This window comes from Monodon monoceros, unplaced genomic scaffold (assembly GCF_005190385.1).
Source record: "Monodon monoceros isolate NGI ecotype Baffin Bay Population unplaced genomic scaffold, NGI_Narwhal_1 Super_Scaffold_21, whole genome shotgun sequence".
Classification (NCBI taxonomy): domain Eukaryota; kingdom Metazoa; phylum Chordata; class Mammalia; order Artiodactyla; family Monodontidae; genus Monodon; species Monodon monoceros.
This window is the reverse complement of record NW_021703778.1, coordinates 127214939-127234713: the sequence shown is the minus strand read 5'-3', so window position 1 is coordinate 127234713 and position 19775 is coordinate 127214939. Positions and strand designations below refer to the sequence as shown.

Below are 19775 nucleotides of genomic sequence, written 5' to 3'. Positions count from 1 at the left end.
AATAGTATGTGAATTTTAAAAGTATATCTCATTAAAGCTGGGTTTTTTTTAACTTAAAAAAAGAAAAATATCAAGTATTTCAGTAGGCAATTCTACATGTAACATATAGAACTCATGACTATCTGTACCTTTTCTTCTATGTATCCTGTGAAACAGAAAAATACCATTCTGTTCCATGAAAGAACTTTCTGGGCTCCTTACAGTGCTCCAGACCCTGGTTGCTACCCTCTAGAGGCCTGCTTGTCCAATTCTTTCTTTGATTGCACTGTAATCAATGCTCCCTTCTTGCTTAAGCTGGCTCAGGTAGATTCTATTTTTTGCAACCAAAATAATTCTAATTAATATAATAGATTCTTTTAGAGAAATTTCTGGGATCTGTTGATGAAATGATGAACGAGTATAACTGGGTCAACTAGAACTTGAAGAGATATTGAGATGGCTGTTAACCATCAGACTGAATTCCTTGAGAGCAGGATATCATCTTGGTCTTTGGTCTACCCAGTTAGACCTACTATCCATTCCCTGTAAGGGAAATGTTGAGAGCTATCAGGTATTCCTGGCACTGCATATAGTGTATTAGAATCCCTAGAACAAGCTCTCTTTAGGAATGGTGACAACTCACTTTGTGGTCCTGCCTGTATCACCTCTGTGAGACCTCTGTAAAATGAGGAGATCAGAAAAACAATCAGTTCCTAAGGCCTCTTGTAGCTCTGATATTTTTTGTTATGTAAATTAAACATACTCTTAAAATAGTTCATATACTGTAGATCATCTTACTAAACCCTCCTTCATGGCCATCACAGAAGATAAATGTCAACTCAGGCTAACTCAGCCCAGTCCGTCCAAATCGACTTACAGTGTCCAAACAAACCCTATTCCAGCTCTCAGCTGAGTTAGCAAATCCCTATTAAGACTAGAATTGATAATTTAAGTGTTATTTTTGTGGAGAGACCTTTGGGGTATTTTTATCTTGATAGGACAAAAAAGGGATTATAAGTCTCATTCTCCCTCCCCCCTCCCCCCACAAACATTCAGTATCTCCACTGTCCAAGAGCCCAAATGAGATTTCCCAGGTGATCTGAGCCACTGGTACACAGCAGTCTGGGAGGTGCTGGGTGGAGCAGTGGTTCTCAAAGTTTAACCTATAGCAGGATCCCCTGGAGAGCTTGTTAAAAAACAGATTGCTGGGCTCCACCCCGGAGTCTCTGATTCAGTAGGTCCCAGAATGGTCAAAAATTTTACATTTCTAGCTGGTGTCCGAGCAACATGTTGGTTCAGAAACAAACTTTGAGAACCACGGAAGAAGAAATTCTCAAGGAGTTGACTCTTGGAGTCAGGTAATATTGCCCCTGAGAGGTTGTCAAGTTGGGGCATTGTTGTAAGAGACATTGCAGAGCCTCCATAATGGTTTTCACTGTGGTCTTCATCCTTCCTATTTTGAGCTTTCCTAGAGAGAGTTAGGGAGCTTCTCTTAAGAGCTTTCTAAAGCACTAGGTATATCTCCTTTCAAAGTCCCATGACATGACATACAATTGAAAGAAACCTGTTCCTTCCTGGAGCATCTGCCTGATTGCTATGTAATGTGAGAATAGTTCCTTAATGAAACTGGTACGTTCAAGCCTCACATGAATATTTTATGCCACATCCTTTATCAGGTAGTGACTCCCCTCCCCTTAGGTTGATCTTAGAGATGGAATGTTCTGATACTCCTTTATGAGTGCCTACTATGCACAAGGTACCAGATTAAGGGCTATGGGAGCTGCAGATGCCTAAATGTACTGGCCACAATGCATTTATATCGCACAGTGGAATTAAGGGTACAAAGTAGAAGATGGCCTGTGGCATTAGGAGGGCATGGGCAGAATTCTATCAGTGTCTGGAAGTGGTCACATTTTGAGGAGGGAATTGTGGATAACTTCATTGCATGGCTTTTTTTCTTCTTAAGGTTTTGAGCTTCTGGAAATTTGGCCCTCTGTCACCTGGTGTTTAGTGCTTTTTATGATACTATGAATGATTAATCTAACATTAGTAGTATAACATTGTCTCTCTAAGAAATAAAAAGAGAGATAGCTGCATAGGACCAAAGAAAGCAAAGGGCTACTTACCGAATAAGAACTGGGAAGTGACAGTAAGGTAACTTGTTACCCTTAGTAGTTCAGTGGAACTCCCTTTTCTAACTTTGTCTATTCCTCTTCCATCTCTCTCACACACACCTCCAACCACATTGCCAGTTCTCAGCTTACCCATGGGCTAAGCTAGCTGGGCAGTTTGCAGTTTTAGAAAGGCCAGAGAAAAAGAGCATAAAAACAGGTTGCTCACCTTATAATTTGGAGCTGTTGGAACAAACATACTTGCAATTCCACTGTGACCTGCATTTATATTTAGTCTTAGAATAAATAGCATTGTGTATACCAGTCTCGAGTATTTCAAGACAGATACAAGTAAGAATGTGTGTGAAATCCAAACTGTGGCAAAACTTTCCACTTAATATGTATTTAGTTCAGCTAGATACAAGTTTCTGATCATACTTAAATCTGAGAAGGAGGGAAAAGTATCTTAAACTTTTTAATTAAGACATAATTGATATATCTAAAGATTAAATATCTTTAATTAAGATATAATTATATGTTTAAGATCATTAAAATTGCATTAGTTTCAGGTGTTCAACATAATGATTCAAAATAGATATATATTGCAAAATGATCACTGCTGTAAGTCTAGCTAATACACATTACCACACAGAGTTATAACCTTTTTTTGTGTTGAGAACGGTTGGAACTTACTGTCTTAGCAACTTTCAAATATGCAACACAGGATTATTAACTGTAGTCACCGTGCTGTACATTGCACCCTCAGGACTTATTGATTTTATAACTGGAAGTTTGTACCTTTGACCCCTTTACCCATTTTGCCCCTCCAGAAACCGCCAGTCTGTCCTCTGTACCTATGAGTTTGTTTGTTGTTGTTTTTTCAGATTCTGCGTATAAGTAAGATCATATGGAATTTGTCTTTCTTTTTCTGACTTATTCCACTAAAAGTATCTTAGATTTTATTAGCAGCAGGTGGGGGGAAAAATGTACTTATACCAAATTATTATATGATAAGGAAAATTTTAAATGTGCTCTTAATACACAATGCTATGTTTTTTTAAAATTTTATTTAACTACTCTATGTATATTTCATTTCAAAAGTCAGAGTAGAGCAAAAGAGACTGTACTGTGATAAACTGTTCTGTTTTCTAAACCAAGTGAATGATCTTTCAGTTTCCTTTTTTTTTTTTTTTTTGCGGTACGCGGGCCTCTCACTGTTGTGGCCTCTCCCGCTGCGGAGCACAGGCTCCGGACGCGCAGGCTCAGCGGCCATGGCTCACGGGCCCAGCCGCTCCGCGGCATGTGGGATCTTCCCGGACCGGGGCACGAACCCGTGTCCCCTGCATCGGCAGGCAGACTCTCAACCACTGCGCCACCAGGGAAGCCCATCAGTTTCCTTTTAATTCCACATCCTGAGAGACTGCACCAGTGTACCCCAGTCTTTAATTTAAGTGATTTTTTGAGGCATTTATGATCTTACCTCCTAACTGCTGCTTCTGATTAGGCATACTGGTCCATTCAGAGCTAAGCTTCCCTCTTATACAACATCCAAGAAAAAATATTTTTAAATTATTTATAGAGCTGTGTCAATGGAATTGAGGCTATGGTAACCTTAGCTGAAATATGGAAATCTATGTGATATAATAGAAGGCACAATACTAAGTTCTGTCACTAACGAGCTATGAGACCTTGAGCGGCTCACTTCAAATCTCTGGGTCTTAGTCTCTTCATCTATAAAATAGAGTGACTGGACTTCATATGTGGTTCTGAACTAGAATCATCTGGAGAGCTTCTTAAAAGCATCCATGCCCAGTCTCCCATGCCTAGCTCCTGTACTCCAGATCACCCCATCCAAGTCCAGCAGGTATGTTCTGAAAAAGCTCTCAAGGTCATTCTGGATGGTCTTCTGGATCCTCCCTCCTCCCTTTTCTAAGATTCTTCAAGGCTATGAAATATATCTTTATTTTTTCTAATTTTATCTCAAAGTGGAGCCAAGTAAGAGAAACACTTAAAGCACTTCAATAAAAACTTGGATATTTATTTTTAAAAGATGCCTTCCTGTCTTATTTGGATTGAAACCTTAGAATTTCAAGCTCCCAGAGGCCATTATAAATGTAGGCTACCCCCAGAGCTTTAGAAATGAGACATAATTCTATATTGTTTTAAAACTGTCCAAACTTTATTGGCCTCAACACTTGGCTTATTTTCATACTGGAATGTCCTCTCTTTTTTTTTCTTAACTTTGTTAAGAAAAAGAGTATCCTTTCTAGCTTGGATTTAACCGTAATCAAAACAATATTTGTTAAATACCCTTTTGTGTCTGATACAATGCTAGAGGATACATAAAGCAAGTGAAAAAGAAATCATTGCTGCTCTCTGAAAACACATTCCAAAATCCGTAGCATAAATAGCAAACCTTGAAGGTTTATGATTTCATGATTCAGGTATAGAATTTTGTCTTGACCCATCATGGATTCCTTATTTTCCAAAACACTTGAATGTTTATAATCTTTTTTTCCACACAGATCAATAAATAAACTAAAATTTATTAGTTTATTTGATAAATAAACTAAAAAACAGGTCCTAGTTTTGTCTTGCAGGCTCTTCAGTTGTGACATGTGAACTCTTAGTTGCAGCATGCATGTGGGATCTAGTTCCCTGACAGGGATTGAACCCCGGCCCTTGCATTGGGAGCACAGAGTCTTATCCACTGTGCCACGAGGGAAGTCCCTAGATCACTTGTCTTCTGTGAGCAACTTGAGTTCGGGAAATGTGGATGATCATTGTAGCCTCAATGCCTAGCGCACTGCCAGGCACAAAGTAGGTGCTCGATAAATGTCTGAATACATGATGTGTTGCCTCCTTCCTCCGGCCAATTCTCCAAGGCAAAAGTAGGGGAAGCAATTGAAGCAGCAGGTTGCCTTGACTGCTCTGAATCTTCACACAGGGCACTGGGAGAGTGATCAGCCACCTTTCCTCAGTCTGAGTTCCTAATTTCTGGGGTTTCCTTCCAAGTGGTGATGCTTTGAAAAAAACAGGTGAGATACTATGGATACGCAACCACATGATTGATTATTCTCATTGACTTTGACTTCAAGGATCCTTTTCATTGCCTCCTGATCTCTGGGGCTGCCCAACCTTGCTTGCTTTTGTAGCAACTGCAGCAGTGACAGCTTTGGAATAGTTCACAGCTGCTAACTGTTGTTCATGCTTACTCAGCTTTGTACACCTGGCATCTCACAGAGCGCCTGTATTTAGGATCAGTAGGGTTTAATAGATGTTTGCTAAATTCAGTTGCAGAGGCTGCTGTATCTGAAAAATACAGATGCTTGGCTCCCAATTAAATCAGGTTCTGGTTTAATTGGGCTTGAGTGCCGCCTTGCATCAGAATGTTTAAAAGGTTTTCAGGTGATCAGAAGACCAAGGCTAAGAACTATTGAACAGACTTCTCACACGCTGCCTCTTATTAAGAGGGAGATGAGCTATTCATCAAAAGCCACAGGGTGGGGACCTCCCTGGCGGTCCAGTGGTTAAGACCCCGAGCTTCCACTGCAGGGGACACGGGTTCAATCTCTGGTAGGGAACTAAGGTCCTGCATGCTGCGTGGCGCGGGAAAAAAAAAAAAAAAAGGTGTTGAAGAGAGATTAGCACCTAATAGGAATTTTCTCTTTGATGGAGTCAGAATTCAAAGCTTAGAAATAGGGGTTGGTACAGAGAGAAATGGTCGCCATTGTCACACCCTTTAAGTACACCTCTCAAGGGCATCATGTTGATCCTAAGATCCCAAACCCTTAGCGTGGCTTGCAAATCTCCTACCAGGACCCCAACCTGGCTTTCCCACCTCATCTGGTGCTCCCTCCTCCCTCACCTTCCCTGTAGCAGCCTTCTCTCAGCTCTTGACTACCACACCTCTTTTCACTTCAGACCCTCCCAGCTCTTGTACCCTCTTCCTGGAATAGTGCCCTCCCCTCATCCTGACTCCCAGCCCACCCAACCACTCACCCCTTTGCCTCACTAACTCCTACGCAGTGTCAAGGCTCACAGTTGAACTCACTTTGTCAGGGAAGAATGTTTTCCTTGACCCTCAGACTAGAGGTTATGTGTTCTCAGCACTGGGCGTGACACTCCTCATAGCTGTCATCAATTATTTATTTGGTTAATTGTTCAGTATCTGTCTTCTCTCTGCAGAGCTGGGAAGGAATCTGTCTGGCTCACCCTTCAATAGGGCTCTGTGACCAAATCATTCTGTAATTTTTGGCATATTATTTAACCTCTCCAAGCTTCAAGTTTCTAATTAGTAAAGTGACAGTGTCAAGAGTACCCATCTCATACAACTGCATAGGAATTAAATGAGGTCATTAGTGCAGAGGCTTGTGATCTGGTGCCAGTCACATAGTAAGTACTAAGAAAAATGCTAAGGATGATTATTTTGTAGAAGTCTTTAGCTTAGATGTGGTTCCAGATGACCTCTTAAGGTTCCTTCTAAGTTCCCTCTTACAACTGTATGATATCACGCAGTGTTGGAGTTTAGGGACTAAATAAATAAGAGCTCCTTTCTTCCTTTCCAAAATCTGCAACCAAATAAGAAATAAAACCCGAGACAGAAACATAAATATCTGTTAACTTTATAACAGATAAAGCTGACTGGATAAAGTGAGTTTAGATATGAAGCCAAAGGGGTTTATAAGACCCTCCCCAAAGTGAATTTACCCCAACTCTGAAACAGCAGACCTCAGGTGCAGAGATGCCTCAGTGAGTGAACCACAGAGAAGAGCAGAAGAGGTGGGCATCCCAGAGACAGAATGGCTCTGAAAGATAAACCCAAAAGGCACAGAGCCAAGCCAAGCCCCCAGTAGGGCAAGTTATCCCATCTCCCTGGGGGAGGAGTTGGTGGTGGGGAGCAAAAGATAAAAGGAGTCCTGACATGACTATTCCTCCTGGCAAGGCAATGGATCATCCATCCCTGTGTGGAAATATGAGGAGTGGGAAATAAGTACTGTCTCCCTCACAATAGAGTTTCAATGTCAGAATGGTGTTTTTCACAAAATAATTTGCACACTTGACTTGGAAAAAAGTCAACTCCAAGTGCACTACAGGTGGTATGTAAAAAGAAGTTTTGTGAATGACTGCTTTTGTCTTTTAAACAAGTTGGTGTCTCTTTGTGTCTACAGGTATAGCAATATTTGAAGATAGCATCAAAAGTCTAAAGTTGAGGCCCCTCATGGAGCTCAGGCCAAAGCCTACACTGGCCCCCTACTCTCACCACCCACCTCTTGCCCCTTCCTTGAGAGATAACCTGATTTTCAGGCGAGAGCAGATCTGTGACCAGGTTTTCATCTGTTAATATCAAAATTAGAAAAAATAAGTTATGTAACCTTTTTCTTTTTTTAGTAAAATTAAATCTTTGTGAGGGCTTACCAAGACTTATCACATAGTTTTTAAAACCATGGACTCTGCAGAAATGAATCCAAAGTCTCCCCTTACTATGTTACTTTAGACACATTACCTCTTTGTACCTCAATGTCCTCATCTGCAAAATAGGAATAATAATAGTATCCATTTCACAAGGTTGTATGAATAAAATAGTACATTCAAATGGCTTAGAACGGTACCTTGCACGTAATAAGTGTTTAATATTTGTTGTTCACTGTTATTCACTTTGAAAGACCATTCCTTATTCTGAAATGATATCCACCCTTTTATTTTGGTATTCAGATGTCTTTCTTCATGAAATGATAACAATAGTTTATAGTCAATCTCATTTTTAATTTCCTCACTTGACAAATCTGCAAAACAGTTCGTATCCTTATATTAGTCCCTCCAATTCTTGTTTTTAAATTTAACTGATTCATGAAAAAAAAAATCTAGAAATCACTAAACTATAGTACCCTATCTCCCACTTTCCTTTTTTGAAGACCTTTAAGGTAAAAGGATAGAGAACTATATTTTTTAATTAAATAACTTAGAATATTACCAACTCTCCTGCCCCTTTATCTACATAATTTATCTTTGTTGCAAATTAACAAAGACCCATTTGGGTATTTACACTAGGGTCTGGAGGGCTCTGTGAAATTATCTGTCTGTTAAGCAGGCTTGACTCATGGGCAATTATTTTGCCTACCTGTCTTGCCTTGGCATCGTGCAGTGGTGAATTTATGATAAATACTACTCAGTGGTGATGATATCTGTGGTGACAGTGATTCTGATATTTTCTGTCACTCGACTTGAGGCAGTGGAGGCACTGAATGAACAAACTCTTCATACATGACTGACTGAAAGACAGTGGACGACATCGAGTGAACACAAACCTCATTTCTGTCTCCAGGCCTGACTTTATGAAATCGCTGTCACCTTGATGGTCACTAGTAGGAGGTAAACTCTTATATTGAAATAAGTTGGTAACTAAATAAGGAGATGAGAACCCATGTAGTACGGAAGTGAGAATTCGTGTCAGCAATAACACCCAGAAGTTCTACACATTCTCTTAAGATAAATTTGAAGAGTCCAGGACACTTTCCCAGGACCCCCTATTTGCTTACACTGCAGCACTGCAGATTAGAATTTTGATTAATGGACTTCCCTGGTGGTGCAGTAGTTAAGAATCCGCCTGTCAATGCAGGGAACCCTGGTTCCATCCCTAGTCCGGGAAGATCCCACATGCCGCAGAGCAACTAAGCCCCTGTGCCGCAACTACTGAGCCTGCACTCTACAGCACGTGAGCCACAACTACTGAGCCTGCGTGCCGCAACTACTGAAGCACGCATGCCTAGAGCCTGTGCTTTGCAACAAGAGAAGCCACCGCAATGCGAAGCCTGCACACCACAACGAAGAGTAGACCCCGCTCACCGCAACTAGAGAAAGCCCACGCACAGCAACGAAGACCCGACACAGACAGAAATAAATAAATTAATTAATTAAAAAAAACAAAACAAAACTGTGATTAACTCTGGCCATAACCACACTTAAAGGGTAATATTTATCATACAGACATATCAGCCTTTCCTTAAAACTAATGTGTGGAAGTATCCACTACTGTGAAACTATCTGGGCTCCTCCAGCTAGCTCTGAACGCCTGGCCCGTCTCCACAAGTAAGCAAAGGAGTGATGCCAAAGCAGCAGGCACGTTCATTCAGTGTCTCCCCTGTTTGAACTCTTGATCTGCCTTCCCTGACAGCCTCCTTGGAGAGGAACAGAGAGATAAGGGAGATGCGTGGCTTCTGGGAATGTGACAAGTGACAGTTTCTATCAGCATTTATCACTACTTGGCAAAAATAAGGGAAGTCTAAAAACAGGCTTCTGTGGAACATGCTGGCGATCACAAACCACTCTGAACTGTGCCTTCGAATCCAGGAATGTATGCATTTCATCCGTCATAACCAGATAACAAGCTTTATGAGCTACTGCAATTTGACCTTCTTTCACTGAGATAAAAGCTGTCATTTATCAACCAACAGATTTATATGCATTATCATTAATCACTACAATAACCTCTCAGATGAGTATTACTATCCCTGTTTTCTGGCTGAAGAAAACCAAAGCTGAAGAAGATTTGCTCATCTCACACAAGAGCACACAGCTGGTAAACTGGAGGGCTCAAAACTTCAACTCAGGCCTGTCTGGCTCCCAAGCTCAGACTCTGTCCGCTGTGCTAATGGACCTCTTGCTGTCTGAGTAAGCCTGGGGAAGGTAAGACTGCTCTTGGCAAGACAGGACTGTGTTTGTGAAACTTTCTAATTAACCTCTGTCCTGAAATGTTTCTCAGAAAGGACCACACCATCAGGGATTCTTGTTCGTTTTTTTGTTTTGTTTTTTTGGCCGTGTTGCATGGCATGTGGGATCTTAGTTCCCTGACCAGGGATCGAACCCACATCCCCTGAAATGGAAGCATGGAGTCCTAACCACTGGACCGCCAGGGAAGTCCTGCCATCAGGGATTCTTCTTTTTTTAATTTAATTTATTTATTTTGGGCTATGTTGGGTCTTCATTGCTGCACGTGGGCTTTCTCTAATTGGGCTAGCGGGGGGCTACTCTTCGTTGTGGTGCATGGACTTCTCATTGTGGTGGCTTCTCTTGCTGTGGAGCACAGGCTCTAGGCACGCAGGCTTCAGTAGTTGTGGCACGTGGGCTCGGTAGTTGTGGCTTGTGGGCTCTAGAGCACAAGCTCAGTAGTTGTGGCGCACGGGCTTAGTTGCTCTGCGGCATGTGGGATCTTCCTGGACCAGGGTTCGAACCTGTGTCCCTTGCATTGGCAGGGGGATTCTTAACCACTGTGGCACCAGGGAAGCCCCATCAGGGTTTCTTAAGTATTTGGCTTACTTGTTAGCTCCTGTCATTTTGCAAAATCTACAGCTAGGAATAGTGTGTGTATTTAACTCAGTGTATCCATTTCCTCCTTGGTCTGAAGTTGATTCATCTTAATTCTCACCTCACCTCAGGAGAGTCTCCCAAGCAAGGTCTGTCAGCCTTCAGTCAATAATCCCTTTTGCTAATAATTCTTAAGAAGCACTTGACTCTAGGGGCTTCCCTAGTGGCGCAGTTGTTAAGAATCTGCCTGCCAACGCAGGGGACATGGTTTTGAGCCCTGGTCGGGGAAGATCCCACATGCCGCGGAGCAACTAAGCCCATGGGCCACAACTACTGAGCCCACATGCCACAATTACTGAAGCCCGTGTGCCTAGAGCCCGTGCTCCACAACAAAAAGAAGCCACCGCAATGAAAAGTGCTCGCACTGCATCAAAGAGTAGCCCCCGCTCGCCGCGACTAGAGAAAGCCCGTGCACAGCAACAAAGACCCCATGCAGCTAAAAATAAATAAATAAAATTTTTTTAAAAAAAGAAGAACCTGATTCTAAAGGTGTATTCTGCTGGCTTGTCACCCAGAAAAATGGAAGCAAAAAAAATATTTGTTTTATTTTAGTTAACTATCAGTGATGATAGGACTACAAATAAATTATTGAAAAGAAGTTTTGTAGGATTACAATTAGTATCCCAAGTATAGTATCTTTTTCAATAACTGAAGACAAGTAGGGGAAATTCAATTATAGCTTAAATGTATTTATTTGGGTTCTACTCCCAATCCTGCCCTCCGTCATACTAATAAATTTAATCAAGGTCCTCATGTCTGGACAACAATATACCAAAGGGTGGCCCTAGGCCTTGGCACATGCATCCGGATCTGGCCAAGAGTGAAGACCTGCAGTCAGGAAAGCAGGAGATTAGTGCCAGAGTCCAAAATCATAAGCAGCCAATCAGCTGAGGGTTGACTAAACAGATACAGATGCATTGGGACAAGCTAAGTTTTGTAAGGAGACACTGAACCAGGTGTGGGCAGGTCAGGCCAGACTGTGGGAGCCTGACAATATTCTAGGTGATTCCTTGTGTACTGACCCTGGCCCACTTTGCTGGGCCAAAGTTGAAATGAAAGGATCCAGCTACACTGGAAGATCTTAGAAGTAAGACTCTGTTATGGACTGATTGTTTGTGTCCCCCTAAAATTCATATGTTGAGATCCCAACCCACAATGTGACATATTAGGAGATGAAACCTTTTGTAGGTGATTAGATCATGAAGGTGGAGTCCTCATGAATGGGATTAGTGCCTTTATAAAAGAGGCCCAAGAGAGCTCTCTCACCCCTTCTACCATGTGAGGACACAGCAAGAAGACGGATGTTTACGAACCTGGAAGCAGACCCTCACCAGACACTGAATCTTCCAGGACCTTGATCTTGGACTTCTTGGACTCCAGAACTGTTAGAAATAAATTTTCATCATTTAAAAGCTACCCAGTCTGTGGTTATTTTGTAATGGCAGCCCCAAAGACTATGACAGACATTTTTTTACAACTTTTGCAGAGAATATAGGTAATAAGATACATCTGAAAGCCATTATATTAAGAACTTTGCTTGGTACTTATGGAATATGCCAAATACCAGCTCTTGAAAATAAATTCTGACTGTATTACAAAACACAGGAAACAGAACATTTGCATGGTAGGGACTTTCCAAGAACACTAAAGAGAGTCTACTTCCCTCATCTTTTCGTCATGATCACTAACCAGTCTGGCTCTGTATCTTTAAGCCCACAGCAAATGCCAAGCACCACATAAAGCAAACGTCTTTTCTCATTCTGAGTTTTAGACCTCACCTGGGAAGCCCTCAGCCCCCACCAGTACTTCTCAACCCATCCTGATGTTCCAGTGTACCAGCCAGGTTCCATGCCTGCCTGTCTCTGATTGGCTCCTTCTGACAGCAGCCTTGCAATTCTGCCCCGTACAGCCTTGCAGATACTCCCTCACATCAGCTCATTCTGCCTCCGGGGCTGCTCCTTTATCTGAGTTTTCCTCCCTTACCTGATTTGCCCCGCCTTTCAGAGAGGGAGGAGAGCGTACCCATTCCTTTCCCCTGAACCGTGGAATGGTCACTCCTGTAGTGAAAAAGAGGTAAAAATCTCTCCCCTATGATTATCTTAAATTCCACTTATGGTGATACATTCCTTTGTGTTAAACATTGACCTATCTCTACTACCCTTTTAAAAATTTTAAATACTCCTATGGACAGAGACTTTCAGCATGAATGAAATATCTCATTTTCCCCCTGGAACAGAAGAAATCAGATAGCAGAAGCAACTCAGAAGAGGAAGCACTGAAAGACAGAAAAAGAGAGAAGAAAAGGAAAACAGAAGCACCAGGCAGCATCAACCCTTTGTAAAGTCACTGTTACTATGGACAGCATTGGACTTTTGAATACAATATCCTACCTTAGCTACATCTTTAGAATGAAAAAGTCAAAATAGTTTATAGGTTTATTATTGTTGTGCCCCAAATCAAGGATTAAATATAGGCTCATTAATATTGATGTAGTGGGATAATATTTTGCGATATTAACCTAGAGTTCTCCCCCTTACTCTCACCCCTCTACCCCTCCCCCACCCCTCCACTCAGCAGTGCCTGGTATTCCTAGGCCCTTCCCAGGGCCCCGCAGTAGGTCCTTCTACATTCACTGTCTCCAGAGGGACCTAGGAAGCCTGCTAGGTCCTTCACCTTTGCCCACTTGGCCTAGCGTGGGAGAGTAGAAATGGCTGCACAAGGTCTCCCCTTGCCCAGAGTGCCTGAGACAGCTTCGCAGAGTTTTCCATGTACCACTGTGGCCTTCAAGTTGAACAATGCCCAACATACAACTGAGAGAGGACCAGCAGGCCTGAAGATGCCTTGAGATTGGGACAAGGGAGACACAAGAGTGACCCACTGGCCAACCATCAAAGATCAGAGAGGAAAGTTGATAATCTTGGCAGATGCCAGGGTGGCTAAATGATGACAACATAAAACACATGTCCCGGCTCCCCACCTCCAGTCTGGCACCTGGCAGAGGTGAGCATCCCAGAACTCAGACCCTGAGGTGAATTTTGACCACCTGGCAGAATAGAGAAAAAAGAGGGAATGTCCCTTGCATAACTGCATATGTAGCCCGAAATGGGTACACTCTACGTTGGTTAATAGAAGTTGCAATTTAAACAGAGAGAAAAGTGTTTTTAAAAAACAAGGAGGGGCTTCCCTGGTGGCGCAGTGGTTGAGAGTCCGCCTGCCGATGCAGGGGACACGGGTTCGTGCCCCGGTCCGGGAGGATCCCACATGCCGCGGAGCGGCTGGGCCTGTGAACCATGGCCGCTGAGCCTGAGCGTCGCGGAGCCTGTGCTCCGCAACGGGAGAGGCCCCAAAAGTGAGAGGCCCGCGTACCGCAAAAAAACAAACAAACAAACAAACAAAAAACCAAGGAGATAGGGCACAAGGTTAACATGGACAGAAGCAAATCGAGAGCCTCTACCTCATGCCGTGGGAGTCACATGGCACTTGTACTTGGATGACAAGTATAAAGATCCTCTCCCAGGACCCCAGTGTAGGGGCAGCGCCACCCACACTCACACTCCAGAGGCTTTGCCCAGTGTGAACTGATGCATGAAGTTGGCCAGGATTATATTTCATTTAGCAAGAGTTACAATATGACATTTCTTTCAGACCCTGAATTCTGAAAATTCCTTTGCAAGAGCACTGAAACCTGAATACTGTAAAGGAAAGAAAAGGGTCAGAGTTGGGAAAGGAATATAAAACACTGTAAAACACAAGAATAAGGTAAGAAAAGAATGAAAAAATGAGAGAATCATAGAGAAGAGAGAGAATACATAAGATCATGTAAGCAGTTACTAAGCCACATCCAATGTCCCCCCAACCCGCGGGACATTCCCACTATTTCAATAGCTTTACTTCCCTCTGGGTGAACATATCAGTGTAATTGCTTACATCTTGGTAGGTGCTAATAATGGCATGCCTGATGCCCCCATTTGGCAAAAGAGCCAAAAATCTTATGTAGTCATAGACACCAAATTTGGGGGTAGGAAAAATAATCATAGAGGATCATAGCTAGAAACAACCTTAGCTCTATTTCCTCCTATTGCATATGAGAAAAGTCAGACCCTGTGAGACTAAAAGGGTTGCCAGAGGTCACATGTCTAGCTGGTGGCAGACCTAAGTCTAGAATCCTGGTTTCCTAATTTCCTGTCCCATGCTTGTTCCACTCCTTCATTCCCATGTGCTGCTATTCACTCTATATCTTGAAACACAGATGCTTTCCCTGATCTCTGTTAATAGTACCAATTTTTTTCTTTCTATTTCTATGAAGGACCCTGCTAAGGACTTCCAGGATCCACAAGGTCAACTGTACCCACCTACAGAAAGGAAGAGAAAGTTACTATAGCCCAAATATTATTTTTCTAAACCCAGAGCTCTTCCTGGAAAAGTTCTGAAAAATACTCCCATGCAATTGTTATTAAAACAAAACAAAACAAAACAAAAACAGTTAACTGGCTCTTTAGTCACCTGAGTACCGCTGATGGGCCAGATGACAGCAGGCCTCCATTGGGCAAAGGGTAAGCCATCATTGCATCATCATGTCCTTGGTGAGCTGTGGGGAACATAGTTAAAACATAGGAAGTAAACAGAAGAAATCTAGACAGGAAAATGGGGCTTTGCTTAATGTTACTGCCAATCAAACAGAATTGCTGTTCTGTTATTTCTTTGAAAGAAGGAAGCAATATTTATGTTCATTTGGGGAAGGGCATCTTCTAAGAAGGTTGCAGTATTTGTTAAAATATGTATCTGAAAACTCTTTGTTCTTGAAGTGAAGCCAAACTTAAGGAAGCCTAATTAAGGTAGGCTATCTTTGCAATGAAGTAGGACGATTAAAAATGGATGGCATAGCCATTTTAAGGAGGCCTAGAGGGCTTCCCTGGTGGCGCAGTGGTTGGGGGTCTGCCTGCCGATGCAGGGGACACGGGTTCATGCCCCAGTCCGGGAAGATCCCACATGCTGCGGAGCGGCTGGGCCCGTGAGCCATGGCCGTTGAGACTGCGCGTCCAGAGCCTGTGCTCCGCAACGGGAGAGGCCACAACAGTAAGAGGCCCACATACCGCAAAAAAAAAAAAAAAAAAAAAAAGGAGGCCTAGAAAACTGTTCCTCATGGGTCATGGACACTGAGAAGGAAAAAAAAAGAAAAGGATTTTCTGAAAATGGAAATCCCCTAATTCTTGATGCTGATGCCTCCTAATTTTTGTGGAAGGACAAAATTTCTTTAAAAGGACACCTCTGGGGGCTTCCCTGGTGGCACAGTGGTTCAGAGTCCGCCTGCCGATGCAGGGGACACGGGTTCGTGCCCCGGTCCGGGAGGGTCCCGCGTGCCACGGAGCGGCTGGGCCCCGTGAGCCATGGCCGCTGAGCCTGCGCGTCCAGAGCCTGTGCTCCGCAACAGGAGACCACAACGGTGAGAGGCCCGCGTAAGGCAAAAAAAAAAAAAAAAAAGGGACACCTCTGTTCAATTTGAAAAAAATGAGTTCTGGGCTGCTCTTGTGTGATATCCACTTATACAAAGCCTCATGGTACATTAGCATCACTTATCAAGCAGCAAGGTCTACTGAGAGACAGTATAATGGATGGAAGAAGTCAGTGCATAATTCAGTCCTTTCTCATGGGTTTTGCCAAAGCTAGATTTCCAACAACATGCCTGTGCAGATCATTTCTAGAACTGTTCCCTCATCTTTACAATTATGATAGGCAATCTCATTTTCTTTAATCCATCTTATACCCCATTGACTAATTAATCTTCCTTTCAAAAAGAGGGAAGGGGCTGAGGTGATGTTACTCTTCCACTAAAAAAACAGTCTGTGTGTTCCTAGTATTACAGAATAAATTCTAGCCTCACAAGCATGGTACTGGCTCAGGGGCCTCTGTGATCTAGCAAAAACAAACTTTGCTTGGCACAAAATAGAATGCAAGTATTGTTTCACTTTATATTTGGTTTTGTTAATGTGCCAAACAAAACTTTCATCCAATTCTTTTAACCATTTTTAAGTTTTCTTTCCCTCTTCAGCTAATTTTCTTTTCATAACTTCTGCTCAGTTTTTTGACAGGGGTTTATTAGTTTTTCCAATCTATGAATAGGAACTCTTTATCTATTAAGATTTATAATCTTATGTCAGTCATCTTTATGACAACTTTTTCAGTTTTTTGATGATACTAACTTAACGGGTGAATTTAGAAAGTCAAAGTATTTATCACTTAATTGATAGGGCCAGAGTTTTTCTTCCACACAACTCATGTCTAGAATCTCTTTCTGGAAGTTTTTCCTCTTACCCTATGTCTTTCCTGTTTTCTACCAGATTCATATGGAACTATCCAGTGTTTTCTGGCTCCAACTCTTTCATACAGTGACATTGATTGGTCTTAAGAGTTTTAACCCTTTGTGCCTTTACCAATCTGATAAAGTATTGTGACTTTATTGGGTTAATGGAAAAAAGCTATCTTTTTCCTTCCGGATGGCAGAACTTCCATTGTACCCAGGATGCCCTAGCTGGGCCTGGGCCTTAAGATTTTTCAAACCTGGGTGAGTGGGAGACAATAGAAAATACATATTGTTCCCTGCTGCCAGCTCCTGGCACAGAGCTCCTGTAACCCTTGTAATTTCCTAGGTGATAGGAGTGTCTTTTGTTCTAATGAAGTGACTCTGATTCAGCTCCTGGATGGCTTCTGGATGAGGGCTGGTTACCCTAAAGACCAAGCCTTGATTGGAAGCTTAGAATTTTCAGCCCTGCCCCCTCCCCCCGCCATTCTCTTGAGAAGGGAGAAGGAATGAAAATGGAATTAGTGATTGATCATGTCTGCATGATGACGTCTCCATAAAATCTCAAAAGTATGCGGTTCGGAGAGCTTCCCGGTTGGTGAACACACGAAGGTGCCGGGAGAGTGTGGGCTCAGAGAGGGCATGGAAGCTCTAGGCCCTTTCCCACATCCCTTGCCCTATGTATCTCTTCATCTGGCTGTTCATCTGTAGCCTTTATCATATCCTTTAATAAACTGGTAAAAGGAAGTAACTGTTTCCCTGAGTTCTGTGAGCCACTCTAGCAAATTAAAACTAGGAGAGATTGTGGGAATCTCCATTTGCAGCCAAGTTAGACAGAAGTGGTGGGTAACCTGGGAACCTACTACTTTCACTTGGCATCTGAAGTGTGGTGGGAGGGGCAGCTTGTGGGACTGAGCCCCTAACCTGCAGGATCTGACACTATCTCCAGGTAGATAGTGTCAGAATTGAGTTAAATTGTAGGACACCCAGCTGGTGTCATGGAGAATTTCTTGGTGTGGGAAAAACCTCCACACATTTGGTGACCAGAAGTGTCAGAAGTGAAGCATTCTGTTTGAAGGTAAAGAAGACACACAGGGGAAAAAGGCAGTAGGGAAGAACTGGGTTTTCCCCTAACAGGAGGAAGGGGAAAAGTTGAGGGTTTTCCTATACAGTGAGTATAAGTGAGAACGTTGTCATATAAGAGTTGTAGTTTCTTTTGTACCCAGAAGCAGAGGCTTCTTTCTTTGCCTTTGGCGGAGACTATTCCTTTGTTCTTGGGAGAAGCTATTAAGGTGCTTGACCTTTTTCGTGTATTAACTTGACCACAGATGCTACATGTTCCGATCTGAGCACATACTGTTCTGTGTTAGTTGACCCCAGGCTTTATCTTCATCTTTTATGTTGGGAAGGGGAAAGACAGGAAGAAGAAGGGAACTGAGAGTTGGCCCTAGGGACTGGAAATTGAAGGGAGAGGTTGAAGGGGAAGCTTTGTGAATCTAGGCAGAGTCTCTAAGTTTCAGGTGAAAGGTGTTTCTCAGAGCCCAGAAGAGGGCTGATCTCTTCTCCTCCCAGCTCAGCCTGGCACTACTCTGGCACCTGGATGGTGGAGGCTCGGGGAGAATCTGAAGACAGCAACTTGGCAAAGCTACTGCCAATATCAGGAGAGGATGGCGCCATTAGTAAGGTGACAGTGAGGTTCCTTCAAGATACTCGGAGGCCAGTAAGAACACGTGGGTAGACACAGAGCTACCAGAGCAGTAGAAATGGAATGTGGTGGGCGAGGATGATTGTTGTAGTGGACAGAACAGATTGTGAGAAGATGTAAGCCGTCCTTTCGGGGACAACAGAAAATATTTGGGAAATGTTTGACTAGCAATCCAGTCAGTGGGAGCTCAAGTCATAATTTGTGCATTAAAAACTTAATATGACCTCATTTATACTTAGTGAAAAGCCTGGCCATACCAGTTATACACACTTTAAGGGTACATATACAAGAACAATACACCTACCTTTATTATATAACTCAAGAAAGTGCCTCAAATTATGGGTGTATATCAGACCAGGTAGGAAGGAAGGACTCACCATGGCAGGCTGTTGAAGAAATATCAATATTTTGAAGCAGGTTGAGCTTTGCAATGTCCTTCCCATCAAAACTGAGCAAAGACTTACACAGGATAAGCCCCTGGTGGGACCATATGAGAAAGATGATAATATCAGTACAGTAATTTTGTAATTATACAAGTAACATACAAATGTATGCTTATATAAAGTTCAATTAATATAGAACTTAAGTCGACTTCATTTTCTTTCCGGAAGTAACTATGTGGGTAATTTGCAGCTTATCCTTTCAAACTTTTACCAATTATTTACACAGATGTAGGTGAATATATACAAACATGTGTCTATATAAACATATAGAGTGTGGGTTTGTGTTTTTGATGTAAAAATGCAATCAAACCACAGATAATTCTTCTGTAACTTGTTGTTTTCACTTAGTAATACAACTTGGAGATCTTTCTGTGCCAGTACATTCTTTTTAATTGCTCTTTGCCTAATGTTCCATAGCTTCACAGATGTACAACAGGTTATTTAACCATTCTGCTATTTTTATTCCAATGCCAAGATACTTCCTACTCTGGGTTACTTTTTTGTTTTGTTTGTTCTTATTGTGTTGTTTTCAAAACAGAGATAATACAGTTTGAATTGTATTTTCTAGTACTATGTCTCTGTAAGTGTTTAGGAAAGATACTCTCTCCCATTGCCCAACCCCCAAAACGTTCTGTAGAAAACCCGTGACTTCTCTGAGAAATTTCGGAAAAGAATATCCATAGTGTAAAGGCAAGGCCGTTGTTACTCGTTTCTTGTATTCAAAATGCAAGTTGTTAAATCTTGAAGAAGATTGTACTCCTGAAGAACTTTGCTTTCCTACCATCCCATTTTAATTCATCAATGACCTTACCCTAACAGCTGTTTAGTGTGGGCCAAAAAGCCGGTGGGAAAGTTGTGAAAGAGGTTTTATTTGT

At 42.4% G+C, this 19775-nt stretch overlaps 1 protein-coding gene across 1 annotated transcript in view; it reads left to right on the top strand.

The window, feature by feature from the left end:
* Nucleotides 1-19775, top strand: part of LOC114903906 (nuclear cap-binding protein subunit 2-like) — a 37579-nt gene that overhangs the window by 12664 nt on the left and 5140 nt on the right. Inside the window, 1 exon segment of the mRNA XM_029237136.1 lies at nucleotides 1251-1337. Within this exon segment, the coding sequence (XP_029092969.1) occupies nucleotides 1251-1337 (87 nt within the window).